This window comes from Rhinatrema bivittatum, chromosome 2, assembly GCF_901001135.1.
Source record: "Rhinatrema bivittatum chromosome 2, aRhiBiv1.1, whole genome shotgun sequence".
Taxonomy (NCBI): Eukaryota; Metazoa; Chordata; class Amphibia; order Gymnophiona; family Rhinatrematidae; genus Rhinatrema; species Rhinatrema bivittatum.
In genome coordinates this window covers 225,832,415-225,852,594 of record NC_042616.1, presented here as the reverse complement: position 1 = coordinate 225,852,594, position 20,180 = coordinate 225,832,415, and the positions used below count along the sequence as shown (strand labels likewise).

The 20,180-nt window shown below is 46.9% G+C and overlaps 1 protein-coding gene across 5 annotated transcripts in view; it reads left to right on the top strand.

Annotated features, from left to right (window-relative positions):
• The first annotated feature begins 1,175 nt into the window (after positions 1 to 1,175).
• The window catches only part of DAZL (deleted in azoospermia like), a 533,025-nt gene continuing 514,020 nt past the window's right edge, over positions 1,176 to 20,180 (top strand). For all 5 annotated transcript variants that reach the window (XM_029589246.1, XM_029589249.1, XM_029589250.1 and 2 more), the window contains exon 1: positions 1,176 to 1,289. In XM_029589246.1, coding sequence (XP_029445106.1) covers positions 1,287 to 1,289 — 3 coding nt within the window. In that variant the 5' untranslated portion in view covers positions 1,176 to 1,286. The remainder of the gene's footprint in view (positions 1,290 to 20,180) is intronic.

The window sequence follows — 20,180 nt, the reverse complement described above, 5'->3', positions numbered from 1 at the left end:
GGGGACACCACACTTCATTTTTTAGTCAACCATGGAAGGTAGCACCAAAATCAACCCTTGCCTGGCTGCCATTTTATTCCAGTGATTTTCCTGTATTTGGCTTATCTCTATTTCACTATTGCCCTGTGAACTCTTTTTATTGCTGTAAAGTAGATTTTATTACAGAAGCCTCTGGCAGGAAAATCACTGTCCTGTAGTTCTTCAATGCACAAAATTGTAATTTCCACACTGTTTTGTTCCCAAAGCCTCCTGAATTTTATTGGCAAGTAGACGGGTAGGTACATCTCAGAAGTTGTACAGTATAATCATCCCTGGTACTGACAATCCATGCTGAGGAGGATCTCCACTCTCTCTCCCTTTCTTACTCTATCCTAGAACTGAAGATCACTATTAAGAATAGATCAAAAGTTGCGTGGGAACGAAACATCCTAAACAGAATTTACTTACAGAATCACTACAATTCAGTCCAATACTGATGGGTTCCTTTCATTGAAGCCCAACGTGCTATCCTGTTGCCAGGAGGATTCTTTTAGGTCTGAGACAAAACTGCTTGGCAGGTATAGAAACTTATTGGACTCTCGCTCTAGAAGAAATTCGTCAAGTATGATATAATTAGAAACAATTAAACATGTGCTTAGCACTATAGGCAAACCTCCAACTACTCTTTCTGTCTCTTTCAGCTCACACACTGCTCGTCTACTTCATGGCCGCCCCCCAGGACGCGTTCACTTACACATATTCAAAGGGATGGACTGGATTAAATGTATTCCATTTTCTCAATATTGGGAAAAGATTTCCATATCAGTAGCATTGAAGATGTTAAGAGTCCTACTTAAATTTGTTCTCAACCCTTTTTTAAAATGGACTTAAATTTTCGTTTACTCTGGAACCCTACTGTATTAATTGTCCTGACATGGGGCTGACCTCCTCAGCTTTTGCCAGCCATTTCAGTTGCAAAAATCAAATTCATTTAATGTTTACATTTCAGATAAGATAGAAGCTAAAGAAATTATGGAACAGGTTATTTATATATTTTGTCAAGGAAGGAGGTAGTCTTCAAGGATAACAAACAAATGTGAAAAGACATTTTAAACTTTAATACAAGTGGTATAATCTTGTGGTGCCCCCCCCCCCCCCTCTCCTCCTTTTGCATTGAGCTAGCCCGATGAGAGACTATAAGTACAAGCGCCTCTAGCGGCGCAGCGAGCGGTGTTTGGAGGAAGCGGGTTTTGTTTATTCAGGTTTTGTTTGGTTTTAACTGTTTGGTGTTCATTTAACGTTGAAAAATGGTAAGTACAGAATGGCCTGCAAGATACTTGCATATTTGTTTTAAAAATGTATGCTGAGACTTAAGTGTAACGTTTGTGAAAGAAGGGAAAAAGCACTTCTAACCGAATTACCCGGGCTAGTGGCCCGTTTTTAGTTTTATCACACTAAAGAATGGCCCTCGTTTTCGCAGCTGGTTTCTGTGGTGGGGAAAACGAAATATTGTGAGCGTATTTGCCACCACGTTGGCTGGAGGAGTTCCTCGTCCCCCCTTTCTTGCGCGTTCCTGGCCTTGGGCGTGGCGCGCGGGGGTGGTGAGCTAGCTTGGTGTTCGCGCGTTGGCCTAGTTACGGGTGTGGTGGGTGGCGAGTGCGGGGCCCAGTTGGGGGTTCGCAGGGGATTGGGCGAGGCCGACTGGTGGCGGTTCGCGTCTCTGCCTGCGTGTTACTTTGATTCTTGTTTTTCAGATGTGGTGACGCGCCGCCGAGGGCCGAGGGCCTTTTGAGCGGGAAGGAAGCATGTTGTACGAAAGCCTTGCCAGCATTTGCTCCGTAGTTACTAATAGCCGCTCTTCTAGCCTTTCCTTAGTAAAAAAAAAAAACAAAAACCAGATTGCGGATGAGGCGAGCATAGTTTATTAATACGTTTTAGTTTTATACAGTCTATATTTATACAGTCTATACGGCCGTCTTTGAACGGAGAGTTCCAGGGGCCTGATGTGGCGTGTTAAATAGTTGGGATCCATCTGTTATAATCTGAATGTTGGCGTTTATATTATCAGTGCGCTGCTATCTTATGGGGTATATTATAGAAGAAATGCGTGATTGGACTGATTTTTCTTCCCTCCCTGCCGGCCTCGTAATGTAATGCAGCATCAAGGACCGCATAGCGTGAAAACTAGATATCAGGGGAGTTCTGCAATGTGGCCAACATCTATGAAGTTTATTTCTTAAAAGTTTCCTTAATTTTCTTCAGATCAGGAAGGCTGCGTATATTTGGAAAACTATTATAGTAACGTAAAATTTTCCAGTGATTTGCAAGCCTTAATTTGTAGAGAGAGAGGAAGTGGAACTGTGGAGGGGGTGAAATGGCTGGGTCCAGGGCCACCTTTGACCTGTGTAACGGGTGGAATCGGGGCCAGGTGTAAAATCTCACATACCCCCCCCGCCCCCCCCCCAATGAAAGCCATATGACTGCTCTTGTCTCAGGTTAAGCAGCTTCAATGCTTTATTCTTGCCTTCCTCCAAGGGCTGGGAAGCCAACAACTGCTGGCTCTGTTCTGTTTTCTTAGGAGAGCCAGAACTGATATACACTGGATCTGCTCTGCTTTCTCTGGTCCTGAAAAAAAGGTAGCAGAACTCTGGGTTGTTCTGCTAGAAATTAAGCTCTAGGTAATGGTCACAAAAAGGGGTTGAACTAATATCAATTTGAAAGCTGTGAGCAGTAGTACCTGGTTTTTAAGCATTATTATTCGCAACTTCCAAACTTGTGCTAATTCAAACCTTTTTTTGTGTGTTTTTTTGCTCTGCAGTGTTTAAGTACCACCCCTTCTTCCTCTTCTGTTTTCTGCAATACAGGAGAAGGGTCGAAAGTGAACAAGAGGAGGGGCTGTAATCGGGAGGAGAGTAGATGTTCTCTGTGGGGCAGATTCAATACAGTGTGCTAGGGGGATTAGTGCCTATTTAACCTGCGTCCTACGTGGAGTGAGTTAGGGCTCATCACATGTGAATGAGGCTATTACTCATTCACTCCAAATGCAAAAAAATAAATGTCTCAGATGCACTTTTATTGCTCAGCTGTTAATGCCTGCCTGGAGCAGGCGTTAATAGCTGAGTGCACTGTAAAAAAGTACAAAAAGCAGAAAAAACTGCTTTTCTGTACTTTTTTAAAAGTTAAAAAAAACCCGAAAAAACCTCTGCTATCCACTTTGAAGACAGATGCCTATATGCTCGGCGTCTGTTTTCATAACCGACTGACTGCAGTTATGAAAATGGAAGCCGAGTTTATAGGCGTTGGTGTTCATAACCGGTAGACAGCTGGTAACCGTGGGTTCGAGTTAGTAAGGAGGTGCTAAGGTCGCGCAAGGAACCCTAGTGCCTCCTTGCAAGTGCGACCCCCTAATTTACGTATTGCATGGCACCCCCCCTTGCGGGGTGCCATGGGTGCATTAAGAAAATGGGCGCTGAAAAGTTAGCGCCCGCTTTCCACGAATAATATTGCATCGGCCCCTGTGTGTTTTAGGGTCAGTCCCTCTCCTTTTCCCTGCAGGCTGCCTGGAGGAGAAGGGCTGGAGCAGAACACCCCACTACTTTGCTTCTTAAACCTGAAAAGAAGTGCTGTAATGGCGTTCCTTCCCAAATTGAGCCATGGTGACTTGTATAGCTGTTTAACCAGCTTGCAGGTTGAAGGATGTGGGGTTTCCTGTCTATAGGATGAGGTTGAAAAGAGCTATGAACATTCCTGATTTGTATCTGCAGTATGTGTGGCTGTGGTTCTTTTTTTAAATTTTTGATTAGGGTGTCTTAATTTTTGGGTCTTTAGCTGAAGACTATTTTAATGGCATTTTTTTTAAATTCTCTTTAGCTTTTAAATAGCCCATATATTTTCATAACTTCTAGTTCATTGGCATAGACACTATCATTTAAAACAAATGAAAGAAAATGTTTTCACTCAGTGTGGTTAAGCTCTGGAATTCATGGCCAGAGGATGTGGTTACAGCAGTTTGTGTAACTGGGTTTAAAAAATGTGGATAAATTCCTAGAGGATAAATCCATAAATTGCTGTGATGGTAATAAGCAATAGCAGCTTGTGATCTATCTGTTTGGATACTTGCCAGGTACTTGTGACTTGGATTGTCCACTGTTGGAAACAGGATACCATGCTTAATGGACCCTTGGTCTTACCCAGTATGCATTTATGTTCTTATATCTTCTTATGACCTTTAGCTAGGTTAGTCTGCCCAGCTAATGTGATTTCATCCAAGCTTTTGTTTACAATGTGCTCTTAATCAGGTATGAAAATCAAATTTTGTTTGCTGGTCTTCCATTAGGGCAACTGAATGTTCATCTTTTTAAGGATTGTTGAGTATTTGGAGGGGTGGAGTGTGGCAAACATGTATAAACAAAACTGAAATCCAAGGATTGGATGTCTCCACTCCTATGTCTTCCTTAAATAATGGAAATATCTTGCAGCAGTTACAACTGTGAGTCTGTTAGGATTGGTTTCTTTTGACTTTGCACATCTAGGTTTGTCAGTATTAGACCATTTTTCTTTACAAAACTGTTAAAAGCTCTGTAAAATTGCTGGGGGAGGATTGCTGGACAGCAATCTTCAAGTCATGCCACAGATTTCTAATTAGACTTGAGGTCAGAGCTTTGACTTGGATACTCAGTTTACCTTTGTTAGCTACATCAGTATAGCACATGTATGATTTGGGTCATTGTCATGCTGAAAGATTAATTTTTGTCCCAATTTCAGCTTTCTTGTAGAGGGCATCAGGTTGTCCTGAAGGACTATTCTGTACTTTTCTCATTTCCTGATGTCTGTTCCAGTCCCAAACGAGCAACATCATCATAATGTATTGCCACCGCTATGCTTCCCAGTAAGAATAATCATCTCTGGGTGATATGCTATGTTGGGTTTGTGCCATACATAATGCTTTGCATTCAGATCAGAATTTTATTTTTCTCAGGGTGCATAGCAAATTGGATTCAGGAGGGGCTTTCTTGAATAGTGGTTTCCTAGCGTGTAGCACATGGACTCGGGACCAATGGGGTATAGTGTACTCTTGATAGCAGTTGGGAGACGGAATCAGATTTCAATCTGACGTCAGCCTAATATACCGCTGCAGGAAGCTCTGCTTTTCAGTATTTCTCAGTCTCCTTAGCAGTTTGGGACACTACACATGCTTGCACAGTGTTAGAAAATCCAAACCAAAGAAGAGAGAAATTCTTAACTCCACAAGACGAACCCCGCGCTCCTGCGGTGATACCTAAGGGTCACTTCCCCAGTCGAGAATTCTTGAGGTGATTTCAGAGATCCCTCAGAGGTAAGCCTCGGTCCGTTAGCCGGTTCCCGGCATGGACTTAGCCTCCAGAGTGGCTGAGAGGCAGCGGGTGCAATACTGAGCGCGGTGGTGAAGGTATTTTCCCTCTCCCCCAGCAGCTGGAGACCGCCGGGCACAAGATCGGGAAGTGCTGAGACAAGGCAAGGTAGAAAACGTCTCCGAGGTTCGGATAGCGCACTGATAGTCCTTCCGGTGTCTGTTCTATCGGTTTGAGCAGGCCTGTCCAGGCTAGACCCCGATCCGGTGCGAGAGTCCTCCCACGTGGAGACCCGGGGGGGGGAGAGGCCACCATCTTGCTCGCGTGGTCATCTTTATTTATTTATTTATTTAAAAGTATTTCTATACCGTCTTTACAAACAATGTTTAATCAAAACGGTTTACAAATATCAAATAAAAATAGAACTAAAAATAAATTAAGGATTAATTAGGAGTAAAATAGCTTATGGAGAATATAAAATTACAAAACTTTCGTTAATATAAAATAAAAAATTGTTTAAAATAAAAATAGGTAACATAAAACAAGTCAGTAGTCAAGCGGAGAGGAATCGGGTGCCAAACTGAATATGTATGTATTCTGGGAGTGTAATGTAATTATTTGGTGGGTGGTATATGAAACGCAATTCGAAATAAATGAGTTTTTAAGGATTTTTTGAATTGTTTGGAATTAGATATGGTTCTGATGGAGTCTGGTAGTGAATTCCACAGAATGGGGCCTATGACTGAGAGAGCTCTTTTTCTAGTAATAATAATAATCTGCGCCATTTCCCCCCTTGATTGCTGTACTGGCCGCCGCACAACTGAGCCATGCGCACAGCGATGAGCCAGGTGCATCAACTACTTGCGCGCACAGCGGTGGGCGCATTGGTGCTGGGCGCACAGACGAGTTTAAGGCACTCCGTGCGCCCAAACCATGGCACCGCCGGCCAAGAAAACCAAGGGACAAGCCCTCTGCCCAGCCTGCCACCTGGGAGCTGCGCAACCCGAAGTGACCGCTGCCCTGTGCCTACAATGCGAAGAGGCTCAGGAGGGAACCAAGGCAAGGCCCCCTCTGCCAGTAGAGGAATCAGACTCCACCAATGATAGTACCCCGGACCTCTCTATCTCCGGCTTGGTCCCTCAGGGAACGCCGCTTGACTCAATATAGACCCAGAATTCTTCAAAGGGCTGCAAACCTTTGTCCAGGACAATTGGTGACACAGCCACAGTCTCCACCAGAAGACCAAAACCTTTCAGGCCCCTCGTGGCCTCCCCGAGACGTGCCTCCTCCGGAAAAAAGCCTCCCCTTAGGGGACACAGACACCTCAGAGGAAGAGCCAGACTCCCTGGAGGAAGGGGAAATCCCTCCAGGAATGAACCATACTGAACCATGATGTGTTTCTTCTACAGATCGTGTGTCTCTGAGCCTGAAGATGCTGGCCATCCCAGCAAGCACCGCAGCGGAGCCAAAGACGAACCCTGTTTTGGTTGGGCTCTGTCAGGGCTCATTCCATTTCCCAATGCTGCAGGCCGTACAACTGATTAACCTGGAATGGAATGCCCCGGAGGTCAGCTTCAAAGGAGGATGGGCCCTAGAAGCCCTATATCCCCTGGAATCCTCAACCAAAAAACTCCTGGGGTTCCCCAAAGTGGATGCCATGGTCTGTGCTGTCTCAAAGTGCAGTACCATTCCAGTTGGAGGAGCTGCACTCAAGGATCCCCAGGACAGATGTCAGGAATCCATCCTTAAACAGTCATTTGATGTCGCAGCTATCTCCCTGCACATCGCTGCCTGCTTGACGCTGTCCAGGGACGTAACCATGTCCATGGAAACATTAGAACCGGCGATATCTTTCCCTCACTGATGCGACCTCCGACCTGGTGTGCAACTCAGACAGGGGCATCTCATCCATAGTTGCAGCCAGAAGGCAACTCTGGCTCCGAAGTTGGTCAGCCGATGCGACTTCCAAGACGAAACTCAAGAGAATGCCCTTTAAAGGAGCCCTCCTGTTCGGAAGCAAACTGGAGAAGTTGGCCGACAAATGGGAGGAATCCCCAGTATCTCGGTTACTGGAGGACAGGAACAAAAAAACCAACGCCCCTCTCCTTGAAGATCCAAAGGCAGAGAATCCCAGCGTTTTAGACCGTAGAAAAACACATACCAAGCACCTTGTCCCGCAGACAGGGGCCAGTCCTTTCGGAAGAGACACAACAAGAGGGGAGCTGGCTCAGGTCCAGGCCCCAGTCCCACAATGAGAATCAACAGACCCATTCACAGGAAGAAGCCATAGGGGGCAGGCTTGCCCTATTCTACCAAAGATGGGTCAAGATAATGTCAGACAAGTGGGTCCTAACAATCATTTGAGAGGGATACTACCTGGACTTCCACAGTATCCCTCCAGACAAATTTGTGAAATCACCGTGCCACTCCCCCTCTAAGAAGACGGCAGTGGAAACCACACTGACAAAACTACTCGCCCTAAGGGCAATAACACCGGTGCCCATGCACCGACAAAATACTGGGCACTATTCCATCTATTTTATCGTCTCCAAGAGAGAGGGAATGTTCTGGCCCATCCTGGACCTCAAGTCTGTCAGTCGCTACCTGAGGGTACCACACTTCCGCATGGAAACCCTACGCTCGGTCATAAGGGCAGGACAGCTGGGAGAATTTCTGACCTCTCTGGATATGTCGGAAGCCTATCTCCACATCCCGGTCCATCATGACCATCAGCGCTGTCTACATTTCGCAATACTGGACCATCACTACCAGTTCCGGGTGCTACCCTTCGAACTAGCTACTGCCCCTCGGACGTTCACCAAAATTATGGTTGTAGTGGTGGTGACACTGAGGAAAGAAGGAATCCTCGTACATCCATATCTGGACGATTGGCTTATCAGGGCAAAATCTCCAGAGGAAAGTCACCAGGCGACCACCAGAGTCAAGAATCTATTGCAGAATCTCGGGTGGGTCGTCAACACAATCAAGAGCTGCCTGCAGCCCTCCCAATTATTAGAAATACCTGGGAGTCCGGTTCGACACCAGACAAGACAAGGTCATTTTGACTCCTACAAGGAGAACAAAGCTGATGAACCAATTGCGAAACTTGTTAAACGGTCTTCGCCCCAAGGTGTGGGACTACCTCAAAATCCTCTGTCTCATGACATCCACACTGGAAGTGGTTCCATGGGCAAGAGCTCACATGCGACCCCTACAGCGTTCCCTACTGTCACAATGGAATCCGATAAGAACATAAGAAAATGCCATACTGGGTCAGACCAAGGGTCCATCAAGCCCAGTGGCCAATCCAGGCCATAAGAACCCGGCAAGTACCCAGAACTACTCCGTTAGCCTCCAGCTCCCGCAGGAAGTTCAAAACCAGCTACAATAGTGGCTACAAGAAGACCATCTGAGCAAGGGAGTAAGGCTATCCCTGCCGACCTGGATCCTGCTCACCATGGAAGCAAGCCTACGAGGGTGGGGAGCTCACTGCCAGGAACTGACCACCCAGGGGCAATGGGACAAGGAAGTGTCGGGATGGAACATCAACCGACTGGAAGCCCGGGCAGTCAGGCTAGCCTGCCTACGGTTCAGTCATAGACTCTGGGGCAAATTGATCAGTCATGTCGGACAACGCCACAACAGTTGCCTACATAAACTGCCAGGGAGGAACCAGAAGCCAACAGGTGTCCCTGGAAATAGACCTAATGGCGTGGGCGGAATCAAACCTACAAGAGATCTCAGCCACCCACATTGCAGGAAAAGACAACGTCACTGCGGATTACCTCAGAGAAAGTCTAGACCCAGGGAATAGAGGCTGTTGGCCACAGCCTTCCAGTTGATAGTAAACCGCTGGGGAACACCAGCCATGGACCTCCTGGCAACCCGGTCCAATGCCCAAGTTCCCAACTTCTTCAGTTGCAAACGGGAACCACAATTCCAAGGGATTGATGCCCTTGTCCAGGCCTGGCCACAGGAAATCCTGCTCTACACCTTCTCTCCGTGGCTGCTACTGGGCGGGATCATCCGCAAGATAGCACACCACAGGGGGACCAGTCCTTCTAGTGGCCCCGGACTGGCCAAGAAGGCCGTGATACGTAGACATGTGAAGACTACTGACAGGGAGCCCTCTCCCTCTACCTCCACATAAGGATCTGCTCCAAGGCCCGATCCTCCATGAAGACCCAACTCTATTCTCTCTTACGGTCTGGCCATTGAGAGGCCACGCCTGAAGAAGAGCGGATACTTGGGGACGGTGATTGACACTCTGCTCCAAGCATGCAAGTTTTCCACATCTCTAACCTACATACAAATATGGAGAATATTCGAAGCCTGGTGTGAAGACCGTGACATCCTCCCACGGACAGTCAAAATTCCCAAGATTCTGGAATTCCTGCAGAACGGCTTATAGAAGGGGTTGTTTTTCAACTCCAAGGTGCAGGTGGCCGCATTGACCTGCTACAGAGCCAAGGTGGAAGGCGGCAGCCTAGCCTCTCACCCGGATGACTCCCGCTTCCTGAAAGGGGTCAAACAGATCTGACCACCCCTAAAGTGGCCAGTACCTTTATGGAAGCTCAATCTAGTCATAGACTTCCTAGCAGAAGCCTCCTTCAGACCCACCCGCGGTCTGTCCCTCCGACTACTAACATTGACAACTGCGTTTCTAGTGGCAGTCTGTTCGGCCCATTACATCTCCGAGCTTCAAGCACTGTGCTGTCGAACTGTTCCTCAGGTTCACACCGGGATCCATACAGCTACGCACGGTCCCCTCCTTCCTCACAAAAGTGGTTTCTCACTTCATCTAAACCAGACTATCTTGCTGCTGTCGCCAGATGAGCATAAGGACTCGGAAGAGTCTAGCCGCCTTCACCATCTTAACGTCAGCTGGAAAGATCGGAATCTGTACGAAAGATGGACCACCTATTCGTCCTTCACAGCGGGAAGAAACAGGGGGAAGCGGCCTCAGGGGCAAGCATAGCCCGCTGGATCAATGAAGTTATCAAGGCGGCCTACGTAGAGGCAGGCAAGCCTCCACCTCCACAAGTCAAGGCCCGTTCCACTAGAGCCCAGGCAGTGTCCTGGGCGGAAACAAAGATGCTGTCACCCACTGAGATCTGTCGGGTGGCAACATGGTCCTCCATTCACACATTCTCTAGGTTCTACCGCCTGGATGTTCAGGCTCGGGAGGACACAGCATTTGCAAGGCAGTACTAAGTGGGCCACGGACAGCCTCCCACCTGGTTCAGGAGTAGCTTTTGTACATCCCATTGGTCCTGAGTCCATCTGCTACACGCTAGGAAATGGCGAAATTGCTTACCTCATAATTTTGTTTTCTTTAGTGTAAACACACCAAAAGTAATGAAGAGCAGGAAATTGAAACAGTCCGATACTTCATAAATTGGTAAAGTTCCTTGTTTAATTATTATTTATGCAATACTTCAAAGCGGCTACTCCAAGAGCTCAAGTGAAATATAGAAGTTTTCCACCAGGTCCCCTGACACGGATCGTGTTTCGCTTAGAGCTGCGTCGGGAGGGACTGAGTACAGTGTATTATTTCAACTACTACAAACAGAATAATAAATTACAGTAGTAAACTAAAGGACTGTACAAGGGCAAAGCATACTATTATAGCCAGGACACATACCTTCACTCAGGTCCGATTTAGTATTAATGGAGAGCAGGCAGCGCTTACAGGAACGCTCATTTAAAGAACTGTAAAATGGCGTGAAACAGGCAGCCAATCAGAAAGCAGCACCATGAATGACTTCGACCAATCAAAAATCACTAACACAAATACTGTTCCTTACGTGTAAGAGTTTCAGCAAAGTCCCCACCTCGTGATGGGGGAGACATGATATCAATAACCAAAAATTTTAAATCCGTTTCCGAATGTCTGGATAAGGACCAATGAGAGACCAGAGGGGCCATATCTCGATTCGTATGTATATTAGATCGGTGTTCAATAATCCTGGTACGGATTGATCTTATAGTTTTGCCCACATATAACTTTGGACAAGGACATACAACCACATAGATGACCCCTTGCGAAGAGCATGTAGTTGAAAATTTTAAATCACATATTCGCTGAGTGACAGGATGATGAAAAGTATTACCAGAAAGTGCATGAGGGCACACCGAACAGTGTCCACAGGGATTAAAGCCAGAGGTAGAAGAGCTAACTAGGGCAACGTTCGTAAAGTGTGCGTGTATCAATTTATCCCTCGGGTTTCAGCCATGTCGGAAAGAAAATCTGAGGAAAATTCAAACATTCATGTAGTGATAGTATATGCCAGTGGCGTCTAATAATTTTAGTCAGGTCACGTGTGTGAGTGGAAAAAGGCAGAATGCAATTGATATAACAGTCCGAAGAGCAGGATTGTGGTAAAAATAAAAAATCACAGTTCACAAAAAGTGCACGCTTAAATGCCTTTTTAAAAACGTTTCGAGGGTACCCCCCGCTCCTGAAACCGTAGAATCATCTGCTTAGCTTGTTCTATAAACTCTGTTCGTGATGAGCAGAGCCGCCGAAGTCGTAACAGCTGTCCAGTCGGTATGTTCCTTCTAAGATGTGAAGGATGATAACTGTCAAATTTAAGCAGGGTATTGCGGTCTGTAGGTTTCCTGAAAATCGAAGTGGAAATTTGACCGGAAAAAATTGATGCTAATAAAGTTAAATTGCAAATTTGTTACATGAATTTAACCAGTCCAAAAAGACACAAAATTGGACATCAGTACCCATCCAAATCAGGAGAACATAGTCAATGTACTGTTTCCACAGGTAAATAAAAGGAAACCATGACGAAGGGTAAATAAATGATTCCTCAAATTTATTAACGTAAAGGCATGCCAGACTGGGGGCCATGGTGGCCCCCATGGCTGTGCCTTTGATTTGCTGAAAAAGAGGTATCAAATTGAAAAATAGTTCCTTGTCAACGCAATCTGTGTAAGTGTGAGTAAGAAGGCAGTGGAAATACGGACAGGGGCAACATGAAGGTCCAAAGTTTCTTCAATCACAGTCAGTGCTTCATCCTGAGGGATATTGGAGTAAAGAGAAACTATATCTAAGGTGACCAAAAAGCAGTCATTAGGAATAGTAGAAAGGTCTTGTAATAGGGTGATTAAATGGCTCTGCTCCCTAATATAAGACCTAAGGGATACAAAAGGTTGTAAAAATAAATCTACAAACTGTGTTAGAGGTTCCAGAACCGAACCTATTCCAGACACTATTGGGTGACCTGGAGGATCCTGTAATGATTTGTGTATTTTGGGGAGGACATAAAAAGACGGAATATGAGGGAACTCAGTTTGTAAGAAATCAGCTTCACGGGAGGTGATCTGGTGGGAATCAAGTGCTGGTTTCACAGTATCCTTTAATGCCTGTAGTTCGGCCGTGGGGTCTGTAGTTAAAGGTAAATAGAAATCCACATCCCTAAGCTGATGTTCAACTTCATTAACATAGCATTGACGATCTAAAACCACCACCACTTATTAGCAAGGGAAGCTATAGCAGTCCTTTCAACCTTAGACATGTTATATGCGACATGGGGGCGAGCAGGTAGCTGGTCAATATCTGATAGTACTAATTTTTCAAAAGTCTGAAGAATAGGATCCGGAGGACCAGGGGGATTCCAGCAAGACTTTTTATGTATGACAGAAATGTCCTGAGCAGGTGAAATATCTGCAAAGAAACATTTAATATGTAATGCTCTAAAAAAAAAACAAAAAAACCCAAAACAAAAAACCCAATATAAATGTACATGCACATCAAATGAATCATAATGAACAGTGGGAACGAACGATAAACCCTTTTCCAAAACTGAAAGTTCTGGAGGAGACAAAGAATGAGACGATAGATTGTATATTGCACTAAGGTGCTGAGTGGTTACTGCCAAGGGTCTGTTGGTTGTTGGCAGGTGCTGCAGGTAGATGTTGAGTATTGGGCTTTACCTCGAAATCGAGTGTTGCGTGTGCTCAGGTCAGTTGTAGTTGAGGTGGAGGAAAACGTGGTATTGGCTGTGGAGGGTCTAAAAAAGGGGGTGATGCTGTGTAGAAGCAGCCGATGAACCAGAGCCAACAAAATTGGTAGACACTGTCCCTTGATATCTTGAAGTGGGTGCATCGTCTCCTGAAGAGTCGGAGGAGGAGTTGGCAAAAGTAGCCTTCCTGCGTGCAGGACGAGTGGTGGACATCCATGTGTAGACGAAGCAGTTAGAGTAGTCAGCAGCGTCTCTCTGGAATTTTTTATACTTCACAGCCTTTAAGTCACTTTTAAATTTTTCCAAATTGGTGTTTGAAATCTGACAGTTGCTGGTCAAAGGTTTCAAGTGAAGACTGTTTAATCAAATCAAGCTGTACTGTGAGTTCGTCCTTTAGCACTGGAGTGAGACTTAGTTGTTTCTATGATGAGGACCATCAAATCAAATGAACATTTGTTCAGAATCTGGTTCCACCTGGTAATAAAGTCCTTGTTTTCAGTATGTAGACGTGGTTCCTTTTGTACGCGGAGACTGCGTGGAATCCTTTTAACTCTGCAGTACTCAATGTCAGAGCATGTAATTCAGCTCGTGTTATGCATTTTTGCAAGTTGATAGCTTCAGTCCAAGAAGGACTCAGTTACAGTACCATCATGAGTAAAGAACGTGGTGTCTGTAAGCACTGCTCGGAAAGCCTCTTCTGAGTAGCTGAACGTAAGGTCATCGGCAGCAGTGCCCATTTAGTGCTCCAAGACTAAGGAGAAATCCAACACAAAAGAGGAGGAAATCTGCTCTCCAATTGTTATAAACACACCAAAAGTAATGAAGAGCAGGAAATTGAAACAGTCCGATACTTCATAAATTGGTAAACAAAGTTCCTTGTTTAATTATTATTTATGCAGTACTTCAAAGCGGCTACTCCAAGAGCTCAAGTGAAATATAGAAGTTTTCCACCAGGTCCCACGACACGGACCGTGTTTCGCTTCGAGCTGCGTCGGGAGGGACTGAGTACAGTGTATTATTTCAACCACTACAAACAGAATAATAAATTACAATAGTAAACTAAAGGACTGTACAAGGGCAAAACATCTGATTGGCTGCCTGTTTCACGCCATTTTACAGTTCTTTAAATGAGCGTTCCTGTAAGCGCTGCCTGCTCTCCTTTAATACTAAATCGGACCTGAGTGAAGGTATGTGTCCCGGCTATAATAGTATGTTTTGCCCCTGTACAGTCCTTTAGTTTACTATTGTAATTAATTATTCTGTTTGTAGTGGTTGAAATAATACACTGAACTCAGTCCCTCCCGACGCAGCCTGAAGCGAAACATGGTCCGTGTCAGGGGACCTGGTGGAAAACTTCTATATTTCACTTGAGCTCTTGGAGTAGCCGCTTTTAAGTATTGCATAAATAATAAACAAGGAACTTTGTTTACCAATTTATGAAGTATCGGACTGTTTTAATTTCCTGCTCTTCATTACTTTTGGTGTGTTTATAACAATTGGAGAGCAGATTTCCTCCTTTTGTGTTGGTTTTCTTTAGTGTAGACAGATGGACTCAGCATCCCGCCCATGGCTGCCGACAAACACGGAAACCTCAGGTGACAATCCCCGAGAGCAAGACAAACATGGGTAAGCCAAGCTTCCCTCTAAGACACCCATACCTACTGGGTGTCGGAGTTTATCGGTTGAGTGCACCGGTGGTCTCCAGCTATAACCACATCAACCAGTTCAAGTTAATCATGCTAATCAAAGTTAACCAAGTTAATCAAGTTATTCAGTCACACATATATCCACAATTGCTTTTCGAAGAGAATACTGAAAAGCAGAGCTCTTGTATATGTACTAGGGCTGACGTCAGATTGAAATCTGACTCCGTCTCCAATTGCTATCGGGAGCACACTATACCCATTGGTCCTGAGTCCATCTGTCTACACTAAAGAAAATTAAATTATCAGGTAAGTAATTTCTCCAATCAAACCTTTATAATTGCATAGGAAACTGGTTTTAATGACCCAAACAGTTTAACAAAGGGCCCATCCTATGTTGGCCATAATAGTCCCCTTTCAGAAAAATACTTTTTTTTTTTAAATGAATATTTTATTAAACAGTATATAGTGCTAATAAACACATATTTGTATAACAGAAGTGGCTCACCGCCTCATCGTAACAAATATGTACCATTGCTGTCACAATCACATTAATAAAGCTGAACTAACTGTTCCCTGTACGTACCAGGATCAGTCCAGACTGTGGGTTATGCTCCCAGTCCAGCAGGTGGAGTCAGAAGTAAAAGCTCGAGGGGAGGTCCTATATGACCTCACTCCTTGTGCCTCATTCCTCAGTATCTTCTGACTCCAGCAGGTGTGAGCAGGGGACTGGTTAGTCCCCAGCACAGGTTTTTCAGGTTTAGGCCTTTTGTTTTCCTGTCTTTGAGGGATCAAAAAAAAAAAAAAAAGACTAGTTTTATTTGGGACTGGGTTGAGAGGAACTTGTTAACTATCTATTTTGTCTGTTCCTTTCCCTTGTTCTTTTATTTCTTCACGGGGTAAGTGTTTTTCATTTACTTGTTTAAATTTATTATTTCAGCACCTAGCCACCTCTTGCCTGTCCGTGCGGCACTGGAGGGCGGCGTTATTATTATTATTTTAATTTCTGTCAGCTTTGCGGCGCCTCCCCTCGCTCTCTCTTCCCGCCCTGCGAGAGTTTTTTGACCCGCGGCGCGCCATTCCTCGGGGCTGCCGGCTTCTGAGAGGTTTTTTATTTTTCCTCAGTAGCTTTTGGTCGATAGGGGAGGAAAGGGCGAGCAAGTTTCAATTCGCCAAGACCATTTTTCAGGTCTAAGCCGCGCCACCTGTTTCCTGCCTTCCTGAGGGGGAGGGGATCTCCTACCTCATGTCGAAGACACCGAGCTGCTCCTCTTGTGGACGCTTAGGGAGCCGCCTCTCTAAGGAGGGACTGTGCTCCGGCTGCAAACCTACTGTCAGGGCAGTCGCGCCATTGGAGGAAGGCACAGGAGACCAAGGAGAGGAGGCTTCCTCTCGTCAGCGGCAAGCCCCGTTCCCGCTGAGCGCGGGAACGGGGCTTGCCGCTGGTTTTTCACCAGAATTTGTGGTACTGATGCACCGTGCTTTTTTGCAAAGCAGCGGTCAACTTTCGGTTTTGCCCTGGGGACCATCTCCAGCCAAGGTACCACGTCTGGATCCCTCTCTAGGGGGACCTTCACCACAGGGCTTGGTTCCTCCCCTAGGCTCAACTCAGATGGCTTCCGGACTTTTAACTGGTCCACCGCGGGTCTCTCCAGTTTTGCCTGATGTGGATGTCAATCAGGACCCAGTTGGAGATGATCCTAATCTCTCTGTGCAAGTCGAGGGAGACGATCCCAGAGTACTCCGTATTTTCCAACCGGAAGAGTTAGAGGGGCTCATTCCTCATATTCTTCAGGAGATGGATATTGATCCGCCCCCGGATCCAACGCCTTCAGATCCCAAAGTGAAGAAGGGTGACCCTCTCCTCGCGGGGCTGCGACCTTTGGCCAAGGCTTTTCCTACGCACCCTAGTTTTCTACAGCTGATCTCTAGAGAATGGGACACTCCAGAGGCATCCCTCAGGGTCAGTAGAGCCATGGAAAAACTTTATCCTCTTCCGGTGGATTTTCTGGATCTCTTAAAAGTTCCGGCAGTGGATTCTGCTGTATCTGCGGTGACTAAGAGTACTACCATCCCAGTCACGGGCGGAACAGCCTTGAAGGACCTTCAGGATAGGAAATTGGAAGTCCATCTGAAGATAATTTTTGAGGTTTCGGCACTCGGAGTACGGGCGGCTATCTGTACCGCCCTAGCACAGAGGGCTGGTTTACGTTGGGTTCAACAACTACTTACCTCGCAGGTTCTCCCTTCTGCTGAGGCTCAACAGGCAGATAGGTTGGAATCCATGATAGCCTACGGTGCGGACGCGCTGTATGACCTTCTCCGGGTTCTCTCTCGTTCTATGGTGGCGGCTGTGGCGGCCCGCCGTCTTCTGTGTCTCCGCAATTGGTCGGCGGACTCCTCCTCCAAGACACGCCTCTGTTCCTTACCTTTCAAGGGCAAGTTCCTTTTTGGTGAAGATTTGGACCAGATAATTAAGTCCCTGAACGAGAACGCGGTACACAAGCTTCTGGAGGACAGACCTCGCTCTGCTAGATCTTTTAGCTTCTCCAGAAACCGATCTCGGAACCAGCGACATGCTCGGACGAACAGGCAACAGCCAACATCAAGGACTCCATCTTATCGTTCACAGGGATGGAATCTGTCCTTTCGAGGACGGCGAGGTGGCAAAGACTCTACAGTACCTCGCTCATCCTCTAAACCTGCGCAATGATGCCAGGTTAGCCCACGAGCTGATCCCTCAGGTAGGGGGTCGGCTCACTCTTTTTTACGAGAGGTGGGTTCGAATCACGTCGGACCAGTGGGTCTTGGACATCCTAAGAAAAGGTTACGTGTTGGATTTTGTCCACGCCCCCAGAGACAGATTCCTTTTCTCCCCCTGCGGATCTCTCCACAAGCAACGAGCTATACGTCAGACGCTTCAGCGTTTGCGTGCCTTAGGAGCAATAAGGCCGGTTTCCGTCAACGAACTGGGGCGAGGTCATTACTCCATCTACTTCGTGGTACCCAAGAAAGAGGGCACTTTCCGTCCCATTCTGGATCTCAAGACTGTCAACAGGGCGCTCCGGGTCCCACGATTCCGCATGGAAACACTCAGGTCGGTGTTAGCGGCGGTCCATCGAGGGGAATATCTTGCTTCCTTAGATCTGATGGAGGCGTACCTCCATATCCCGATCCACCCGGATTTTCAATGATATCTTCGCTTCAAGATCCTGGGACAGCATTTCCAGTTCAAGGCATTGCCTTTTGGTCTAGCTACAGCTCCTCGAGTGTTCACAAAAGTTATGGTCGTAGTAGCAGCAGCCCTTCGCCGGGAAGGAATACTAGTTCATCCGTACCTCGACGACTGGCTCATCAGATCAAAGTCTCGAAGTCAGGGGATCCAGGCCGTGGATCGGGTGGTATCCCTGCTTCAATCGTTGGGCTGGATAATCAACTATGACAAGAGTCACCTTACGCCCTCCCAGAACTTGGATTTTCTGGGCGCTCACTTCGACACGGCAGAGGGCAAGGTGTTCTTACGCCCAGAGCGAGCACAAGCATTGAGAGAGCAAGTTCACCGATTCTTATTGCTCCAGGTACCGACTGCCTGGGACTACTTGCAGGTGCTGGGAACTATGGCCTCTACAATCGACCTAGTTCTGTGGGCGTTTGCGCACCTTCGTCTTCTACAGAAAGCACTTCTATCCCGGTGGAAACCGGTATCTCAGGACTACGGTGCAGTCTTGCCGATTCCTCAAGCGGCTCGGCTCAGCCTCCAATGGTGGTTAGATCCCCGGTATCTTGCCAGGGGAGTGTCATTGGAGATACCAGACTTGGGTGGTGGTTACCACAGATGCCAGTCTCTCAGGATGGGGGGCAGTATGTCAGTCTAGCTCCATCCAAGGCATTTGGACGAAGGAGGAGAGTCAGTGGCCCATCAATCGCTTGGAGACAAGGGCAGTCCGTTTCGCCCTACATGGATTCCTTCCGATGGTTCGCCGAAGGGCGGTCAGGATTCTCTCCGACAATGCAACCACGGTGTCGTACATCAACCGACGGGGGCACAAGGAGCCGCCTAGTAGCATGGGAAGCGGAAAAGCTAATGCAGTGGGCGGAGCGGCACTTGCTCCGGTTGGTGGCGTCTCACATAGCAGGCGTAGACAACGTGCAAGCAGATTTTCTCAGCCGTCAACGTCTGGATCCGGGAGAGTGGGAGCTCTCCAGGGAAGCGATGGTATTGATAACAAAGCGCTGGGGAGTTCCCCACGTGGATCTCATGGCCACTGCCGAAAACGCAAAAGCTCCTCGCTTTTTCAGTCGCAGGAGAGAACACGGGGCGGATGGGGTAGATGCCCTAGTCCTCCCATGGCCCACGCAGGTCCTTCTGTATGTTTTTCCTCCGTGGCCCCTGGTGGGGAGGGTGTTACGTCGCATAGAGTCTCACCTTGGTTTTGTGATCCTAGTTGCGCCAGAGTGGCCGAGGAGACCATGGTTTACGGATCTGCTTCATCTAACTCAAGAGGAACAGATTCGCCTCTGTCACCTCCCTCAGCTTCTCAAACAGGGTCCCATATTTTTTAGAGGCAGATCGCTTTTGTCTTGCGGCCTGGCTTTTGAGAGGCGTAAGTTGAGACGTCAAGGATATCCGGAGGCGGTTATTTCCACCTTATTAAGGGCAAGAAAGACTTCCTCCTCAGTTACGTACATAAGGGTGTGGAAGGTCTTCGAAGATTGGTGTAGAGTCCGTACTATTGTGCCGGTTCTCGCCTCGGTGGTTCAAGTATTAGATTTTCTTCAGTCGGGCCTAGAGATGGGACTCGCATACAATTCCCTTCGGGTACAGGTGGTGGTGTTGGGAGCCTTGTTGCATACAGGGACTCTTTCGCCGCTATCCTCTCACCCAGATATTCTTCGTTTTCTCAGAGGTGTTCGTCAGCTGAAGCCTCCTTTCAAATCACCCTGTCCTTCTTGGAGTCTTAACTTGGTACTCGAAGTACTAGGAGGTCCTCCGTTTGAGCCTTTACACGCGGCCACCGTCAAGGACCTTACCCTAAAGACTGTCTTTTTGGTAGCCATAACTTCTGCTCGACGTATCTCGGAGCTCCAGGCCTTGTCCTGCCGGGAACCTTTCCTCCGTTTCTCTGAGGAGGGTGTTTCCATAAGGACAGTACCTTCTTTTCTCCCCAAGGTGGTTTCTTCTTTCCACTTGAATCAATCGGTGGAACTTCCTTCTTTCTTGTCATCAGATCCCAGACAACTTCGCAGTCTGG